Here is a 17,676-nt window from a genome sequence, read left to right as displayed (position 1 = left end):
TTATTAAATATTAGGTTTATAACACAAAATGTAAATATTATTACAACAACCGGTTGCAGCAGATGGCCCCGCCCCTCCCTGAGCCTGGTTCTGCTGGAGGTTTCTTCCTGTTAAAAAGGAGTTTTTCCTTCCCACTGTCACCAAAGTGGTGCTCATAGGGGGGTTTAGGTCTACCTTGAGGCAAGTGTTGTGATTTGGTGCTGTATAAATAAAATTAAAATTGAATTCCCCTCAAACATGTTAAACCAAAAGTAATGAGCTGGTTTTGAAAACGTCAGGAGGAGGAAGTTCAGATATTTGTTTACAAACATAAGGAGTGAAAGTCAGAGATGCTGTCAGAAAAACAAAAAACTACTAAAGTGCAGATGTCTGAAAATTCTACTTAAGTACAGTAACAAAGTATTTGTACCTGGTTACTTCCCACCTCTGATGACAGCGCGAGCAGGGTGCTGTCCCTACCCCACAACCATGAACTGGATGTATGGATTAACTACTGAAACACTGACTTTGAATGAAGACGATCAATACAGACTTTTATTGTGACAGAAAAGCAGGAAGTCAGGCTCTCCTCTCTGCTCATGGTTTTGTCAGTTTGCAGGGTGGAAGGTGACAGTGAACTGCAGGATCTGAGGACCTGACGGAGGACGGGCTGATACCGATCGATCACACCCCCTCCCCGTGACCTCCATCATGCCGCAGCTTCAGCACTTCCCCTCAGCGATGACATTCACACCTCAGAGAGTGAATCACCGCCACCGCTGCTCCACCTGAGTGTTAATTAAACTTCTGCTCACAATAATCCTCCCACGTGACATCCCCCAGCAAACCCTCCACTCTTACACTCCCCCCTCCCCCCTGAAGGTGAGGCAGGCAGCGCTCGTCCGGTCAGTCGATACGAGCTGATGGAGCTTCAAGACGTCTCGATCAATAACTTTTGATGGCGGGGAGCAGGCCAGTGGAGGTGGGGGGAAAGACTGATGCTAACAATGCTAATGAGCCACACACTCACACAGAGTGCTGGGTGGAGCTGGGGATCGTGGGAAATGGCAGGTATTGATCAGTGAGTGTTCTCGCTCTGTCAGAGAGCTGTTGCCCAGGAGCCTCTGAGCAGCTACACATCTGCAGGATTTGAACCAGCAGCCTTCCCCTCGTGTCCTCGCCACATGTGACTTGAAGAACACTGAACATGCCCATCGCTGTACCCACGACACACCTGCTGTTTCCAGCTTCTGCAGTCAGAACAACACGTTGCTACACGTTGTGCTACTTTGTGGTCTTTAATATTGGTACTTTGTTGCTGTTCTAACAGGAACTGTAATGACATCATTTCCTCCGGGCTTGATAAAGGTTTCTGATTCTGATTAAGGTTAGGGCACGACCCCTCTCGTCCAAATATGGCGAGAGTATTTGGACGAGAGTGATGTCATGGCGACAGCGTTCATCTCTTACATACAGTCAGTGACAGCCAATCACTGATGTCACAGCAAGGTGGGGGGGCTCCAGTGGGAGGCGGGAGAGGCGGGGTCGTGTTACAGGAAACAGCAGAGCCCAGCAGGGACGCTGATGAATTATTGATCACCTTAATGGACAAGTTTTCATTTTTTCTGCATCACGTCACGTTTTGACTCTGTGAGGACGAGAGCTGCAGTCACCTGAGATTTCCCATGAGGTCTCAGTCACCAGGTCGCCAAGGAGACACGCCAGCTCTCCTCCCGGCCCACTGATAATGACGAGTCAGGACATTCAAAGTTACCTTTGCTCGGAGTCTGACAGGCCAGGCCTTAAAGATCAATCACATTTATAATCAATACGTCAGAGCAGACTTTCACACCATGAAGCCACGCCCATCAGCAGACACCATCACACACTGCAGCCAAGGAGCGCTCAAAGTGTATTCTAATCACAGGTGGAATAATAATCAATGAATGAAGCTGGCAGCAGGCGTGATGGTGGAAAACCATGAGGAGCTCTCAAATCTCACAAGAAAGCCAGAGGAGAACCCTGAAGGAGTTCTCCTCTACAAGGAGCTGTGAGAAAATCTTCCCAATCAAAGGCAAGCGAAGGAACGTCACTACTGGCTAAAATCTTCTGGTTCCTCGTGGTGTAAACTGGAGCTATCATCATGTAAGGGGACTTCTATACCAGCTTTGCTCTATTCCTCTTTACCCATAAAACCCTGTCTGTAAAAGTCTTGATGCATGCTCAATATCCAGGTAAGTAAATCTCCAAAAGTTGATTCTGTTCATCTGGACGTAGCATTTTGTGGGAGAAACATTTCATCATCATCCAGGTGACGTCTTCAGTCTCAGCTGTCTGCAGGTTTCAATCTTCTAAACAGGACATTTGCACAAAGACTGAAACCAGCCCACTGAACATCCTCATCTTTCAATGATGAGGATGTTCACATCCTGGACAGGGAGGAGCACTGGTTTGAGGGCGGAGTCAAGAAGGCCATTTACATGAAAAGGGAAAGACCATCTCTGAATCGAGGAGGGGCCTAAGGGTACATCTGTCACCATCTTACAATGATGTGATTGCAGCCATTCCCCAACTCTCTGTGAGTGGGACTCATGGCCATTGATCAATGGTCATGAGAATTTGCATAATTAAGATTAAGGACCTCCCAGTCATTATGCAAATGTCCTGTTGATAAGATTGAAGACGTCACCTGATGATGACGAAACGTTTCTCCCACTGAAAACGTTCAGATGAACAGAATCAACCTTTGGAGACCTCTCTGTATGCTGATAATCTTCTTTGTTTTAGAGTGTGTTTTTGTTTTGTTGTTTTTCTCATATATAAGTATATTTACTTAGGAAAATGAAGAAAGGTTAATTGTATTTTGGTAAGTGCAAGTACTGTGTTGTTTTCTTTTTTTAATAAAAATATTTGCAAGAAAAAAAAAAGAGGACAAAGCTGCTGGAGTTTGTTTGCATCTCTCTCTCCACCCTGATCGTGCTCGGCATGTCTTCCTGTTTAGAGGTCGTTCTTCCTCCCCACTGTCACCGAGCACCGTTCACAGAAGGTATCTCTGGTACATGTGACCTCTCGTCCTTTCAGAGCGGTCTGACGCTGTGGGCGGACTCTGAACGCAGCATGGAGCCCAGCAACAGAGTTGAGGTCAGTGAACGCCTCAGGAGAAACATCCTGATCAATACCTCTGATCAGTCCGCACCCAGCTCAGCAGTCAGGCCCCTGCCGTGACGTCACACGATGCTTCCTGTCTGATTTCAATGTAAAACTCTGTACTGCGGATCGTTTTCACTCCGTCCTAAAACATAAACCTGCTGATGCTGTTTCTATGGCAACGTTTCCGCGGCAAAGAGCGGTGTACCTGAAAGCCGCAGAAACGAGTCGATCAGGGAGGAGCTTCATGTGTTCATCATGCGTTCATGTGCGCTGAGCTGCAGGACAACAAAACCCGCAACTCTAAGCGTTTCCGGCTTGTACTTTCAAAATAAAGTTTTGGTGACAGTTTGACGTGAGTGATAGGCGTAAAGTGCAGGAGCAAATACAAGAATCGGCTGTTTTCATTCTGTTAAAACGAGCAAAATGAACTTTTGAAGGCAGAACGTTAAGCTCCTAAACCGCTGCACGCTGAAGCAGCATCACGGACAGATGAATCTTGTATTTTTATTTTTATTTTTATTCCTATTTATTCTATTTATCCCCTTCGTATATTTTATTTATATTGTCTCTGTATTATATATATATATATATATATATATATATATATATATATATATATATATATATATATATATATATATATAATATTCTGTAACTCTGTAACTTCTGTCGGTGCTGTGCTTTTTTGGAAATCAAATTTCCCAGAGGAACCCACCCGAGGGATTAATAAAGTTCTATCTAATCTAATCTAATCTCACTTTGAATATTTCTGCATGTTGCAGCAGCTGACCGTCTCAGACAAAGCTTTCCGCTGTTTAACCTGGTTGTTGTTATTATTATTTTCAACATTTTCATCGTCATTATTATTATTGTCCTCCTCCTGCGGAGACAAACGTTTTATTCTGAAGGCGCTCTCCGGGGACTTCCGGTTCTGAGGGGGTTACCTGCCTCCACCTTGACGCATCTCTGACGGTCAGTCGGCATGACAACGCGCTCTCGAGGGCAAACGGGGAACGGCTGATCTGGAGGATGGCAGCAGAAGATGCCCAGTAACGGGAACAGCGGCGGGAATCGAGCGGACAGGGGCTCCGGGACCAGCCCGGTCCATGTCCCGGCCATGGAGCGAGCCCGACCGGCTACGGTGACGGTGTCCGCGGTGAGCCTCGCGCTCAGCGTGCTGTCGCTGCTGCTGCTCGTCACCGCCATCTCCACCGACCACTGGTACGAGACGGACACGCGCAGGCACAAGGAGAACTGCGACCGGCACGGCTCCGACTCCAACGACCAGAAGAACCGCGAGATGCCCATCTACCACCTACCGCTGGTGGACAGCGGGCCCCGGCACCGGGACGTGGCGCTCATGAAGCCCGTGCATGTGGGCAGCAGGGAGGAGGAGCTGCTGGAGAACTGGCGGGCCATCCTGGGGATGGGCATCCTGGAGACGGAGTGCGGCAGGCCGCTGTTCTCCACCCACTCCGGCCTGTGGAGGAAGTGCTACTTCAAGGGGCTGGACCCGGACATCGACAAGCTCATCGACCGGGGTCAGAAACACACACACACACTGCAGAATAACGGTGCAGGTTAACACACGCTAACTCATCGACTGGGTTCAGACTGCAGAAACACACACATGTTCAGTGTGTGTGTTTATATACACGGCAGCGTGTGTGTGCAGGTTAATGCGTGACAGGAGCACATTGTTAGTGATTTCATGGAGCTGAACAGAAATACACAGACACACACACACACACACACACACACACTCACACACACACACACACACTCACACACACTCACACACACACACTCACACACACACACACACACTCACACACACACACACACACACACACACACACTCACACACACACACTGTATCTCAACGCAGACTCGCAGGTTCGTTGAAGTCTTTTAATCCTCATGGTTTCACCACAGGCATGATCAATAATGACGTCATACATAAACATGGTTCTATCAGTTACCGATGGATGATTGAAGAAACGTAACCGTCCTGCTCTCTCTCTCACACACACACACACACACACACACACACACACACACACACACACACACACACACACACACACGGATGATCCGGTGTTGTTTAACACTGGATGACATCACAGCAGGTAGTAGCATAAATCACATGGTCACCATTAGTGTGAGGCCACGCCCTCTTGAACCCCGCAGTAACTGTGAGGTTCAGAGAGAGGTGCATCGTGGGACTTGTAGGGCTGCGTTTTTGTGCTGACCCAAGAGGAGCTTGGACGCCGCCGGCCCGGTTTCTGCAGAGTGTGTGTCTGCAGTCTGGCTGGCTGCCGAGCTGAGAGCTGGAGGTCACAGCGATGGCGAGCGGCGAGGAGCTGGACCGCACATCAGATCAGAGCACTCCAAATTGCATCAGCCGACATTATGTTACATATCATTACACTGCATTAGGCTGGAGCTCAGATCCAATTAGATCGATTGATACCTGCGAGGAGGGCCAGCAAAAAGCAGCAGTACTTCCTGTTTATATGGCGTCGGCATCCGTTTGCTCTAACCAATTCAATTCAGCTTTATTTATAAAGCACCAAATCACAACTGTCACCTCAAAGCACTGCAGTCATGTCTGGATCGAGTTCATCTCGGCTCAGAGCTGGCACACATCACAGGGTCCACACGGATCTTAGTCCTGGGCCAGGCTAGTCCTTATCCTAGTGAGTTCTGGTTAGTCCCTGTTAGTCCTTATCGTGGTCAGTTTGGTTAGTTCTGGTCCTCGGCTGTCCTGCTCCTGGTTAGTGTTAGTCCTAGTTAGTCCTGGTTGGCCCAGTTGGAGGATGTTGTGCATGTTGTGTAGTTGTGGATGTACACACACCGATCATGTGACGCCATGCTGATGATGTCTGGCATGTATAGAAGTCCCGCCCTCATGTAACCTGAGAGGATGTTTAATGTGGGTTTGCTACGTTTTGTCAGCTTGGGTCTGGAATAGAGCTGGGCGATATATCGAGTTTTTAAAACATATCGATATTTTTTTATACGAGATATAAGATGTGACAATATCCTTTATATCGATATAGTCTATGTTACGTTATAATTATAGTTGTGGAGCCGCAAGTTTGCCTCTCTTTCGTCCACTTTTGTCTCTACGCAACGTTACTCCGCCTCGCCTTCACTGAAGACAACTCCCCCTCCTCCCCCATCGCTTCACGTGCAGGCAGCGACAAGACGGACACGGCAAATCTCCGTTAACGAGTTACTGCGCATCGCCCCATGCGTGGGGCTGGACGGCGTCAACGTGCTAACGAGCTAAACATGCTAACGAGCTAACCGCGCTAACCCTAAAATCCTTTCATTCTCTCAAAAGTTGACAGCGCGCCTTATGTATGAATTCTGGTTGTGCTTGATGGCCGCGAACCGATTTTATGTGGTACACGGCGCTCAGCAATCTGTCAAAATGTTTGAGTACGACTTTGGTAAGCTACGGAGCTGCACCGCTTGATAGATTGTCGGCGCATTACGGCTACCGAAGAGCTTCGCGGAGTGATACGTACTGTCCATCAACGTAATATTACCGTATTGTGTGTGTATAAGGACCATAAATGGCACCTGTAAGAGACGTGGTTATGAAGCGGATTTCAAACTCCAGGCTGTCAGTCACACAGCAAAACTTGGGAACAGAGCAGCTGTGAAATCTGTCTTTGTTATTACGCTCAGCGTCTTTTAGTTTACATTTTGACTGCACAATTGTGAGCTCTTTGTTTAGCACAAAAACAACCTTGTTTTCTTTTATTTATGGAGCATTATTATTTAATGAATGCTCATAATTTAATTTTGAGTAATTTTTCATGTACATCTGTGCTGTATGTTAATAAAAGTGCCTGTGTGACATCTGGGACACAGCTTTGACTAAGAACTCTCTTTTTGTTCTTACTTTATGGCTTAAAAAAAATATATATCGAGATATATATCTTATATCTCCATCCAGCTAAAAAATATCGAGATATGAATTTTGGGTCATATCGCCCAGCCCTAATCACGATATGTTTTTTTCATTTCAGGCGATAACGATATCTATCACGATATCAGCCAAATAACTATATTTGTAAGATTTAAATGTGCCGTTGCTCACAAGTAAAATGTGAAATAATCAGCAGCTTGTTTTTATTTAAATATTTATTTCCCATAATAAGTTCAACAGGGTAGATGTACTTAAGGAACACGAGACTTTTTCAGATAAATAAAGGCAAATATTGCAAACTACACAAAAGGCAGCCGCTAAAGCGTTTAAGTTTCAAAATAGAACAAACGAAACAGACTAAATTGTCAATTCCACTTAGAAACAAAATATTAATTCTAAAAATAAATCTTAGTTTGTTTTACAGAAGAACAGACAAAACTGACTAACTTTTGTCAATATCAAATAAACTGAGAACTAAAAGGAAATTCTCAATCTCTCCTTGTTGTATAGCTGAGCTTTTCAAACAGTTTTAACAGTTACTTTAGTCTGACAAAAGCCGAATGACGAATTAGCGCTTCCAGTCAGAGACTGAGGCTACGTCCACACGTACACGGGTATTTTTGAAAACGGAGATTTTCCGTTTCCGTTTTAAAAAATAATCCCGTTCACACATAAAGGCAGAAATGAAGGAAAACGCTGCTATGAACATGCCAAAGCAGCAGGTGGCGCTAGATTCCTAACCGTGCAGAAATGTAGGCCAATCAGAAGTCTAGAAGCCTCGGTGGGAAAAAGTAAACAAAGCTGGGGCATAGAAGCAGAACCGAGTCGTATGTGTGGAGGGACAGTAACTGTGTGTATATGTAAGCATTTAAACACTGCAGAGAGTAGAATTAACAGTATTGTAGAAATTCATTTCACCGAAACAATAACGTGGCGCACAGTGTGACGCATGCACCAGTTTATTGTATTTCCAGACTTGCTTTCGGCACAATTTACAGTGCACGCTACTCTGTTTTTTGTCAGACTTGAAATAGCCGAAATACCTTCACACTACGGAACTTCTATGGCTCTTCCGTTCGACAATCTCTCCGGCGTTGGAACCATCATCTGTTTTCTCTTCGGTCACGCTCGGTTGATTTTTCTAGTCGGCACACTCATTTCCTCCATTACCCGCTGGCTGCTTCCCAAACAAACACACGTGCGGCTTGGCACTTGTGCTGTATGTAGCAAGTCACGCGACGTGACGCTGCGGCTGTGATTGGTTCGGCTCTGCGCTACTTAATTTGGATCGGCTGACCTTTTTTTTTTTTTTTTAAGAGGACAAGAGCGGCGAGGTCTATCGCGATAGCTTAATTTCTCTATCGAGTAAAAGTTATATCGCGATACATATCGTTATCGTTCTATCGCCCAGCTCTAGTCTGGAAACAGCAGGTGTGGTGATGCTATCAGCTCAGGTACATCAGTACGTGAATCTTAAAGGTGTCTCACCTGTGTGACTTTGCAGGCATTGCAGATCGCTGCACCGCCGTCAAGTATCACTTTTCTCAGCCAATCAGACTGAGGAACATCCCCTTGAACCTGACCAGGACCATCCAGCAGGACGAGTGGCACCTGCTGCGTGAGTACACACACACACACACACACACACACACACAGCAGTAATCACTAACAATGATTATATGACCACATCAGAGTCTTAGTCGCGTCTCCACACGGAGCGTCTGTGTGACAAGCTTCAGTCTGTGTGTGTGTCTGTATGTGTGTGTCTGTGTGTGTGTGTCTGTGTGTGTGTGTGTGTCTGTATGTGTGTCTGTGTGTGTGTGTGTGTGTTTGTGTGTGTTCCCTCAGTGTGGCGTTCAGGGTCAGTCGGTGTTTCTCAGACTGTGGGTGTTTTCACACCTGTGCAGGTGACCCTAAGAGCAGTCAGCTGTGTGTGTTTCAGTCTCACAGAAGAAGAAGAAGAAGTGATCCTCCGCTTCCTGCCGGGCACATGCTTGCGACCTTGGACGCTGCGTCACACGACCGCTCAGCGAGGTTGCTATGATTGGACGCTCGGCTCTCTTTACACCAACGCTCTGTGTGCTTGGAGTTGCCTCAGCACCAATCACATCACAGGATTTTACCTCTGTGACATCACCGAGCGCGTCAGCGCCCTGTTCACTGCTCACGTCCCTGATTATAGATTATAGATCACTCTCCATCTTTGAACTCTTCCTGTAATTGGCTTGTGTTCTCGCCGCCAACCTCACTGCCAGTCACTGTTGCCACGGAAACACACCATCAGTTTTATGTAACAGTACCAAGGAGTGGTTACCACGGCAATGTTTTGTGTTCCTTCATTTCCTGCACTGATCACTGTGTGCGTGCGTGCGTGTGTGTGCGTCCACAGACCTGCGGCGCATCACGGCAGGCTTCCTGGGCATGGCGGCGGCCGTCCTGCTGTGCGGGAGCATTGTGGCGTCGGTGGGCTTCTTCTGGGAGGAGAGCCTGACGCAGCACGTCTCTGGGCTGCTCTTCCTCATGGCAGGTAACTCACCTGCTCTGTGCAGCAGCCCAGTGTCTCCCCCTGCTGGTCGCAGCTGAGGTTCACAGCGAGTACTGTCTTCATCTGACCATAGAAAGCGTCTTCAGGCAGCTGTGGTGATTTGGCACTTTATAAATAGAATTGCGCCGACAAAAAAAATCACCAGAGAGATTTGAGTGGGCTCGGCTATCAGAGCATCAACGTGAAATCATTTAGAAAGATTCAAGTAAAAGGTGATGTGTTTGTTTCCATGGCAGTGTACAGCGCCACACTGTAACGTTTCAGTGTGGTGTGCATACTCCTGCCATATAAACTTCTAAACCTACGAGTGCAGACTGGTAAACCTTATTAACCTGCCTGCCCTGAGTAATGACTCACATTTGCTTAGTGACGAAACCCAAGGATGTTTACAAAGACTGTAAATAAACAAAAGAAGGCTAGAGGTGGACGGTTTTGTTGAGGTGAGTTTTGACAAGGTTACTGATGGACTCCAGTGATGGAGTAAAGCTCAGGGTGCAGCAAGTCAGACTCGGGCATTTATAAATGAGAATGAGGATCATCAGGAATCCGTGGAGATGAGGGTGGGGGTGACGTGTCCCCAGAGCTCAGTGCATACTGGAGCCTCTCCAAACCCAAACAGGACCCACTGCAGTAATCCAGCCATGTGGTGAGCTGTGTTGGCCAAGTTACTTTGAAAAAATAATTAATTATAGTTACTAGTTACCAGAGATGGGCAGTAACGCGTTACTGTAATCTGATTACTTTTTTCAAGTAACGAGTAAAGTAAGGGATTACTATTGCAAAAACGGTAATTAGATTACCGTTACTTTCCCGTAGGAACGCTGCGTTACTAAAACCGTGATTTTTTGCGAGAGTGTCTCATGACAGTGACGTAAGCGAGTGCGACGTTAGTGACAACAGCTGTGTGCAGATCAACAGTGGATCATATATCGAGTGCAGAGAGAGTATGAGCGTGCAGCGTTTACAGCGTGGAAGTACTGACCTTACTTTGAGTTTGATTCCATAAAAAGTGACAAAAACATTAGTGTCCGCTGTGCGTGGGAAGAAAACTTCTTTTTACAGCGAAAAAACCCCTAAACTTCCAACAAGCACCGAGTAGCTACGACGTAATGGGAAACTCACAGAGAAACTCGCGGATTCTTCCACTGACCGCGGCACACCTGCACCAGGGTAAACCTCCGCCTGCCCCACTCCTGCTTTACAGGTGAAAATAGAGCAACAGCACCGCTGAGTCTTTGACTTTATTTATTTTCTGCTGTGTTTTACTTGCATCTATTTGAAAGACTGAGTGTAAACACAACAAATATTTTTATTTTATGTGCTGGAATGTGCAGAAAATAGGTTTAAATGTTAAACTAATTTCTTCAAGTCAGAGAATGTTGCAGATAATTAAATTTTTGCTTGATGCATAAAGTTAAAAGATTAAAACTGATAAAACAAGTTTTAAAAAGAGACTTTTCCATTTGATTACATTTTGTATGATGGATTATGCAGAAAAAGTAGAATTGGGCTGAAAGATCTATCGCTTTATCACCTCTTCAGGCTGTAAATCGTGTTTTTAAAAAGTAACTAAGTAATTAATTACTTTTGAAAATAAGTAATCAGTAAAGTAACGGGATTACTTTTTTGGGGAAGTAATCAGTAATTAGTTACTGATTACTTTTTTCAAGTAACTTGACCAACACTGCTAGTTACTTCTTTAAAAAAGTAACTGAGTTAGTAACTGAGTTACAAGATTCTAAAAGTAATTAATTACTTGAAAAGTAACTATTCCGTTACTTTAAAAAAATATTTAACCCTCTGGGGTCCAGGGTGTAATCAGCCATTTTAACCACTTTTGACGTCTAAAATCAGACTCAAAAAACATCAAATTCGAGTAGAAAAGTTTTTTACTGTAACAACCACAAACATTTTCTTGAATCATATTTCATAACTTTAAATGCAAATAGAAATGGTCAATTTTAAAATCATATGCACAAGTTTGCAAACAAAGTTATTTGCAGCTATTTACCTTGATTTTTTAAATAACCATTTCAAACTATTTACAGAACAATCAGCTGTTCTTCAATAAGGTGCCACAAATTATTTGTGCCACTGCAAATATTTCTGTCCACTATAAAGGAGAACATCACAGCCTGATGCCTGCAGGTCTGACAGCAGCAGGTGTATCACTCCTGTTTCTACCTGGAGACAGCAGCCGCCTCATTGTTCTGACACACAAAACTATCCACAACACTACACACTAACTACACAAGACAACACATTAACTACACACTCCAAACACGCTAAACGTCACAAATCTCTCAGATCTCAAAACTCGCTTTCTCTCTCTCTCTGTTGTGACAGTGATGTACAGTCTTGTTGGTATATGTATGATCTCTATACATTTTACATCAAATAAAAACTTTGGTTGTAAGATTCAGGTCATCATTTATTAAAAGTGAGACATTTTAAATGAGAATAAGTTTACCAGCTGTCAGCTACATAGAAAAGGATCCTGGTGTTATTTGTCTCTCAGAAACAGCTCATAACTTCAACTCATTCATGTCACCTAAAAGGTAAACCTGTTTCTCCATCACCTGTTCAGCTCTGATGGTTCAGTAAGGACGTCTCCTGGTTTCATCTTCATGTTTCCCTCTCACCACATAACCAAACCGACATCATGACCAGCAGCTTTACAGCTGTGGCTCCAGCAAACATCAGCTGATACTAGAAATTAATATTAAATAAATTCTAACAACAGCTGATCAAGCTTAAACGTGCTGCTGTTGTTTAGCACGACATCCGCTGGTTTCTTCTTTCTGGCGCAAAGTGAGCGATAAACAAACAAGAGAGAAAAGCCGATCAGCTGATCATTGATCAGTTTCATGATTGAAGTAGCAACAGGAGAGAGAGGGGAGAGACTGAGAAAAGAAGAGGCAGCTGTGCAGCAAACACAGAATAACTCCAGCTTTGTGTCTTTTTCATTGTAGCTGAAGTCCGGCACAAACTGTGTTTCTTTTCAGCTCAATACCAAACGCATAATATTTTCTCTGAATGCGAGACAATTCCGTTTGTACGGGACGGTTGGAAACTCTAATAACTAACATTATGAATAAAATAAAGTTCACTATCAGTAACATCAAAGCTCCCACCCAGCTGTATAAACACTCCATCATGCTAGCTAGTACGCAGTACGAGTTATTGTAACTGACTGTAAAAAGTCAGCATAACTAAAATAAACTAAACTTGGTTTATATCTGACCCAGATTGACTGCAGGTCATAACTTCTTACCTGAAGGTTTGATCAGGTTGATCAGTGGTTGTTGATCAATAGTCATGAGAATTTGCATAATTAAGATTAAGGAACTGACCTCCCAGCCCATTGTTCCTTGAGTGGCTGGTTTCAGTCATTATGCAAATGTAAGCTTGGGGAAACCTGCAGTCAGCTGAGACTGAAGAAGTCACCAGGATGATGATGAAACGTTTCTCCCACAAAATGCTGGTCTACGTCCATGTTCTAATTGACAAGTGACTGTGGGGGGAGCAGGGTGGAGGGTTTGTATCATCAGCATAGAAAAGCAAGCAGAGACCTGGAGGCAGATGATCTGACCAAGGAGGGGCGAATAGGTGGTGCAGTAAAGGGGTCCGAGCACAGGACCCTGGGGCACACCGTGGTTACCTGGAGCTGAGGTGGAGCCGGAGTCTGCCACGGTAATGAACTGTGTTCTGTTGGGGACCGGGAGAGTGCGGTACCAGTGACGCCAAGATAGTTGGTGAGGGGTGGCGTTGTTTTAATTCGGAGTAAGCTGTTAAAAGAAGGACAGCACGTTTCTACATCAGGGAATAAAGTTAGTGAAAGATTCATTTGCAGATGTGGTGACAGCTCTCCAGTGAGACATTAAAGTTGAATAAAACAAGCTCAGAAACAAGTGAAACACTGAAATAAATAACACTGAATAACGGCTTACCTTTACCCGAAAGTGAACAGACTCACCTTAACAGGGATGTTTCTCACGGTATCTCCTGTTTCTAATACTGAGGCACTGACACTGAGGAAGGCTCCCTCTCTGCTCTTTGAGCCGTTTCCGGGCCCAAAGTCAAACGATCACTGCAGCATCACTGAGAGTTAAAAACTGTCTAAATTCTTTCATCTTTAATAAAATGATCAGCATTGCTGCTTTACCAGGTGTAACAATTAGGTTTAACATCCATGAAAACAGAATTTATGAAATTTAACAGAGTTAGAAGTTAGCAGGAAGTTAGCTCGCTAGCTTCCACCTCAACATGATATAGCATGTTCTGACTGAGAGATTTCTGAAACAGATTCAAACGTACAGCTCTGCTATCACTTCCAACATAAATGAAGACAGAAAACTAAACAGCAGTGACGTTTGTAGGGTTACTGAAGCTTGGCTAGCTGCTATATAATGATGTGCTACGTGATTGCTAGCAACACAGCTATGTTAGCATAACATAACGTTAACTTTTATCGAGTGGAAAAAAGTTAACGTGAGGGTTCCCGATGGTTAGGGACAAATGCAATCACATGGCAGGATGCTGTGAAACAGCGGTCCCCAACCCTTTCTGTGCCACAGACGGTTTAATGTCCGACACTATTTTCATGGACCGGCCTTTAAGGTGTGGCGGGTAAATACAACAAAATAAAATGAAACGACAAAGACACAAACTGTGGTATTTTGTAAGAATAACAATAAACGTGAATTCACTGTGTAATTGTTTAACTTTATTAGCTGCGCCCTCCTGAAATGTGCCAACAACCTTGAGAGTAACATCCACCTCTCTTTATGCTCTCTGTTTGCTTTGGTAACATGTACATATTTCTTTCAAAATAAGACACACGACTACAACACGGGAAAAGACCCAGGGAAACCAAATTAACGATAGCAACCCTGAAAACCATAAATTTCACACCCGAGCCTCAACTCTCGCGCCCCAGTACCAAACGGGGCCTGGGGGTTGGGGACCACTGCTGTAAACGGACCAAACTTCAGGCAGGAGAACAACTGAGATAATCCATCCACAATGTGAGGTTAATATACTGCTGCATGTGCTGGGCTGTAGTTACATCGGAAGGTTTTTATTACTGTGCTTTAAAATGAACAATTCAATTCAATTTTATTTATATAGCACCAAATCACAACATAAGTCGCCTCAAGGCGCTTCATAGATACAGAGAAAAACCCAACAATCATATGACCCCCTATGAGAAAGCACTTTGGCAACAGTGGGAAGGAAAAACTCCCACAGAGGTTAATAACAGATATGATTCAATGCAGAGAGGTGTGTTAATACATAGTGAGTGAGAAAGGTGACTGGAAAGGAAAAACTCAATGCATCATGGGAATCCCCGGCAGCCTACGTCTATTGCAGCATAACTAAGGGAGGATTCAGGGTCACCTGGTCCAGCCCTAACTATATGCTTTAGCAAAAAGGAAAGTTTGAAGCCTAATCTTGAAAGTAGAGATAGTGTCTGTCTCCTGAATCCAAACTGGAAGCTGGTTCCACAGAAGAGGGGCCTGAAAACTGAAGGCTCTGCCTCCCATTCTACTTTTAAATACTCTAGGAACAACAAGTAGGCCTGCAGAGCGAGAGCGAAGTGCTCTAATAGGGTGATATGGTACTACAAGGTCATTAAGATAAGATGGGGCCTGATTATTTAAGACCTTGTATGTGAGGAGCAGGATTTAACAGGAAGCCAAAACAGGAGAAATATGCTCTCTCTTTCTAGTCCCTGTCAGGACTCTTGCTGCAGCATTTTGGATCAGCTGAAGGCTTTTCAGGGAGTTTTTTGGACATCCTGATAATAATGAATTACAGTGGTGATAAAAACAGAGAGAGGCCGACAGGGATGTTTTTAGGGGTTTATTGAGATTAAATAGAACAAGATACAAAACATGTTAAAAACACAACAGCCTTAGTAAACACAGACTAGTTCGGACCTGGAGGCAGGATTCATACGTCATCACTTATAGACCAGGTTGTGTTGACAGTCAGAGGGTTCATATTTTACCTGTTGGTAATGCACCTGCAGGTCTCAGCCAATTACAGCCAGCACAGGTTCAGGTGTCAGTCTGATCTGGTCTCTGATTCGTTCTCAGGGATCTTCTGCACCATCTCCCTGTGCACGTATGCAGCCAGCGTGACCTACGACCTCTCCAGAAACCCGCCCTTCATCTACGGCCTGCCGGCTGACGTGGATCACGGTTATGGCTGGTCCATCTGCTGCGCCTGGGCCAGTCTGGGTCTCACTGTAGCGTCTGGCTGCCTCGGCACCACCTTCCCCTTCCTGAGCCGGGCCGGAGCACTGCGGTCCAAAACCGCCCATGAGTCCTCCGTCTGAGGCGAGGAAGAGGATGATTCTCGGACGACAAAAGGTGTATTTTTGGCCGGTTCCGTAATAGGAGGGGCCTCGGACTGCAGACGGAGCTGCGCACCTGTTCGTGCTCCTGATTTGGACCCAGCTCAGGTCACCTCAGCGTGCACTCTGAGCCTCGCCTGGTTCCTGTGATCCATCTCTGCAGCGGTGTGGCCAAAGGTACCATCAGTGATCAAGTTAATAAAAGATAAATTAGCTGTTGGTCAATCAGGTGAGTCATCTGTACTTACCTGACATCAAACATGTAAAGCCCAGTTGAGAGTCAGACAGGTGGCCAGGTCTCAGCAGCCGTCTGTCAGTCAGCTCTGACTCACCGTTTTCTTTCTGCTGTCCCATCGTCCAATCAGAAGCTTCATCGGTGTGAAGGTCACCTGAACTGAGGCAGGTCACAAAGCTGCTGCAGCTGGGTCCCCATCAGGAGCAATAACAGGAAACACACACACACACACACACACACACACACACACACAGGTGTGCGCTGGGATCCAAACCTGCTGCAGGTGTGATCTTCATGGAGCCTTCCCATGCGGATGTTTCGGAGCGCTGTGCTCCGATCAGTCAGTTGGGCGGAGCTTCAGGTGCACGCAAGCGCTCTGAGCTCAGGTGAGTGTTATCCAGTCATGCGGGGTTCACACGTTGCTTAGGCATTTGATGTTCGGGTGTGGCCTTCTTAGTGATGACAGCCAATTACAGACAAGCAAAGCTGATTGTTCTTGTTCGGCTTGGATCCACAAGCCAGTTCAAAACGTGATAGGTGTGAATCCCGCCTGATGGATCAGAGTCTGAGCTGCAGAGCGTCACGTGACCAGGTGGCGTGCTGCAGGTTTGGATGGCGGCGGCCGCTCACAGATGTGTATATAAATGTGCTTTCAGCTGCGAGCTGAGCCACAGACTGAACCCTTTACTCTGCGACGCTGAGCAGGTGCTGCTCGCTGACTTCAGGCTTCCCGCAGGAGGGAACGCACTGACAGATGATCCAGGTATCAGTGCTGCCGCTCTGTTATCAAACAAAGGAGTTGACCTTTAACCTCTGACACCGACTCCTCTGTAAACAGGGTATGACACCATTTATGTTTAAGCTTTTTCAGGTATCAGCCTCTGAGACTCTGCATCAGCCTATCGGAAGCCCCGATGCCTTCTCGTGACCCCCCTGTACGAGCAGAATCGGACGTTTGAAGTTCAGGTTCTGAGCTTTCAAAAACATCTGGAATTACAAACATTCATCCACCAGCTGCAGACACCAAACTGAGAATGTCCACAGCATCCTTCCCATCATCAGGAGGAGGGCTGATGATCAGCGTGAGGAGGAGTATCAGGGGGACGGACCCATCGAGGTCTTTAGGCTCCTGAGGGAGAATGACGGTGGATGAAATGTTTGTATGCGGCTCAAAGTCAGAACTTTATTTAATTTCAAGCCGACACGCAGAGTGAAACGGTGACTCACCATCACTATCGACCTTTAACCTGTAGATTCCACACTGAAAGCTCCCATGTTCCTCCTGATACCCCATCATAGCTCCACTGTCCCCTCATGGAACCTTTGCTGCCCCCTGCTGGACACAGCTGTAAATACATGGTGTAAACATGATGGGACTCGTCACCTGTAGCTGCTCCTGTGGAAGATCTGTCAGCATTTGTTGGATGTATTTATATCTGAGAATTAAATATTTGTTAAATGTG

At 45.5% G+C, this 17,676-nt stretch overlaps 1 protein-coding gene across 8 annotated transcripts; it reads left to right on the top strand.

Moving 5' to 3' along the window:
• Positions 1 to 4,062: 4,062 nt before the first annotated feature.
• On the top strand, positions 4,063 to 17,676 carry tmem178a (transmembrane protein 178a). 8 transcript variants are annotated; one of them, XR_013909375.1, is made up of 6 exons: positions 4,066 to 4,670; positions 8,577 to 8,690; positions 9,462 to 9,599; positions 15,719 to 16,155; positions 16,870 to 16,976; positions 17,076 to 17,676. XR_013909375.1 is itself a non-coding variant. In XM_026169592.2 (4 exons), exons 1-4 carry the CDS (start codon positions 4,172 to 4,174, stop codon positions 15,958 to 15,960), a joined length of 993 nt encoding a protein of 330 aa, XP_026025377.1. In that variant the 5' UTR covers positions 4,066 to 4,171; the 3' UTR covers positions 15,961 to 17,676. The 8 variants fall into 8 exon arrangements, 2 of the variants coding, with proteins under 2 accessions (XP_026025379.1, XP_026025377.1); XR_013909374.1 differs by having other exon boundaries at positions 15,719 to 16,599; XR_003272590.2 differs by having other exon boundaries at positions 16,870 to 17,676.

The sequence above is a fragment of the Astatotilapia calliptera genome, chromosome 6, assembly GCF_964374335.1.
Source record: "Astatotilapia calliptera chromosome 6, fAstCal68.1, whole genome shotgun sequence".
NCBI classification, from domain to species: Eukaryota; Metazoa; Chordata; class Actinopteri; order Cichliformes; family Cichlidae; genus Astatotilapia; species Astatotilapia calliptera.
Note: the sequence above shows the minus strand (reverse complement) of the source record. Positions and strands in the feature narration are given on the sequence as shown.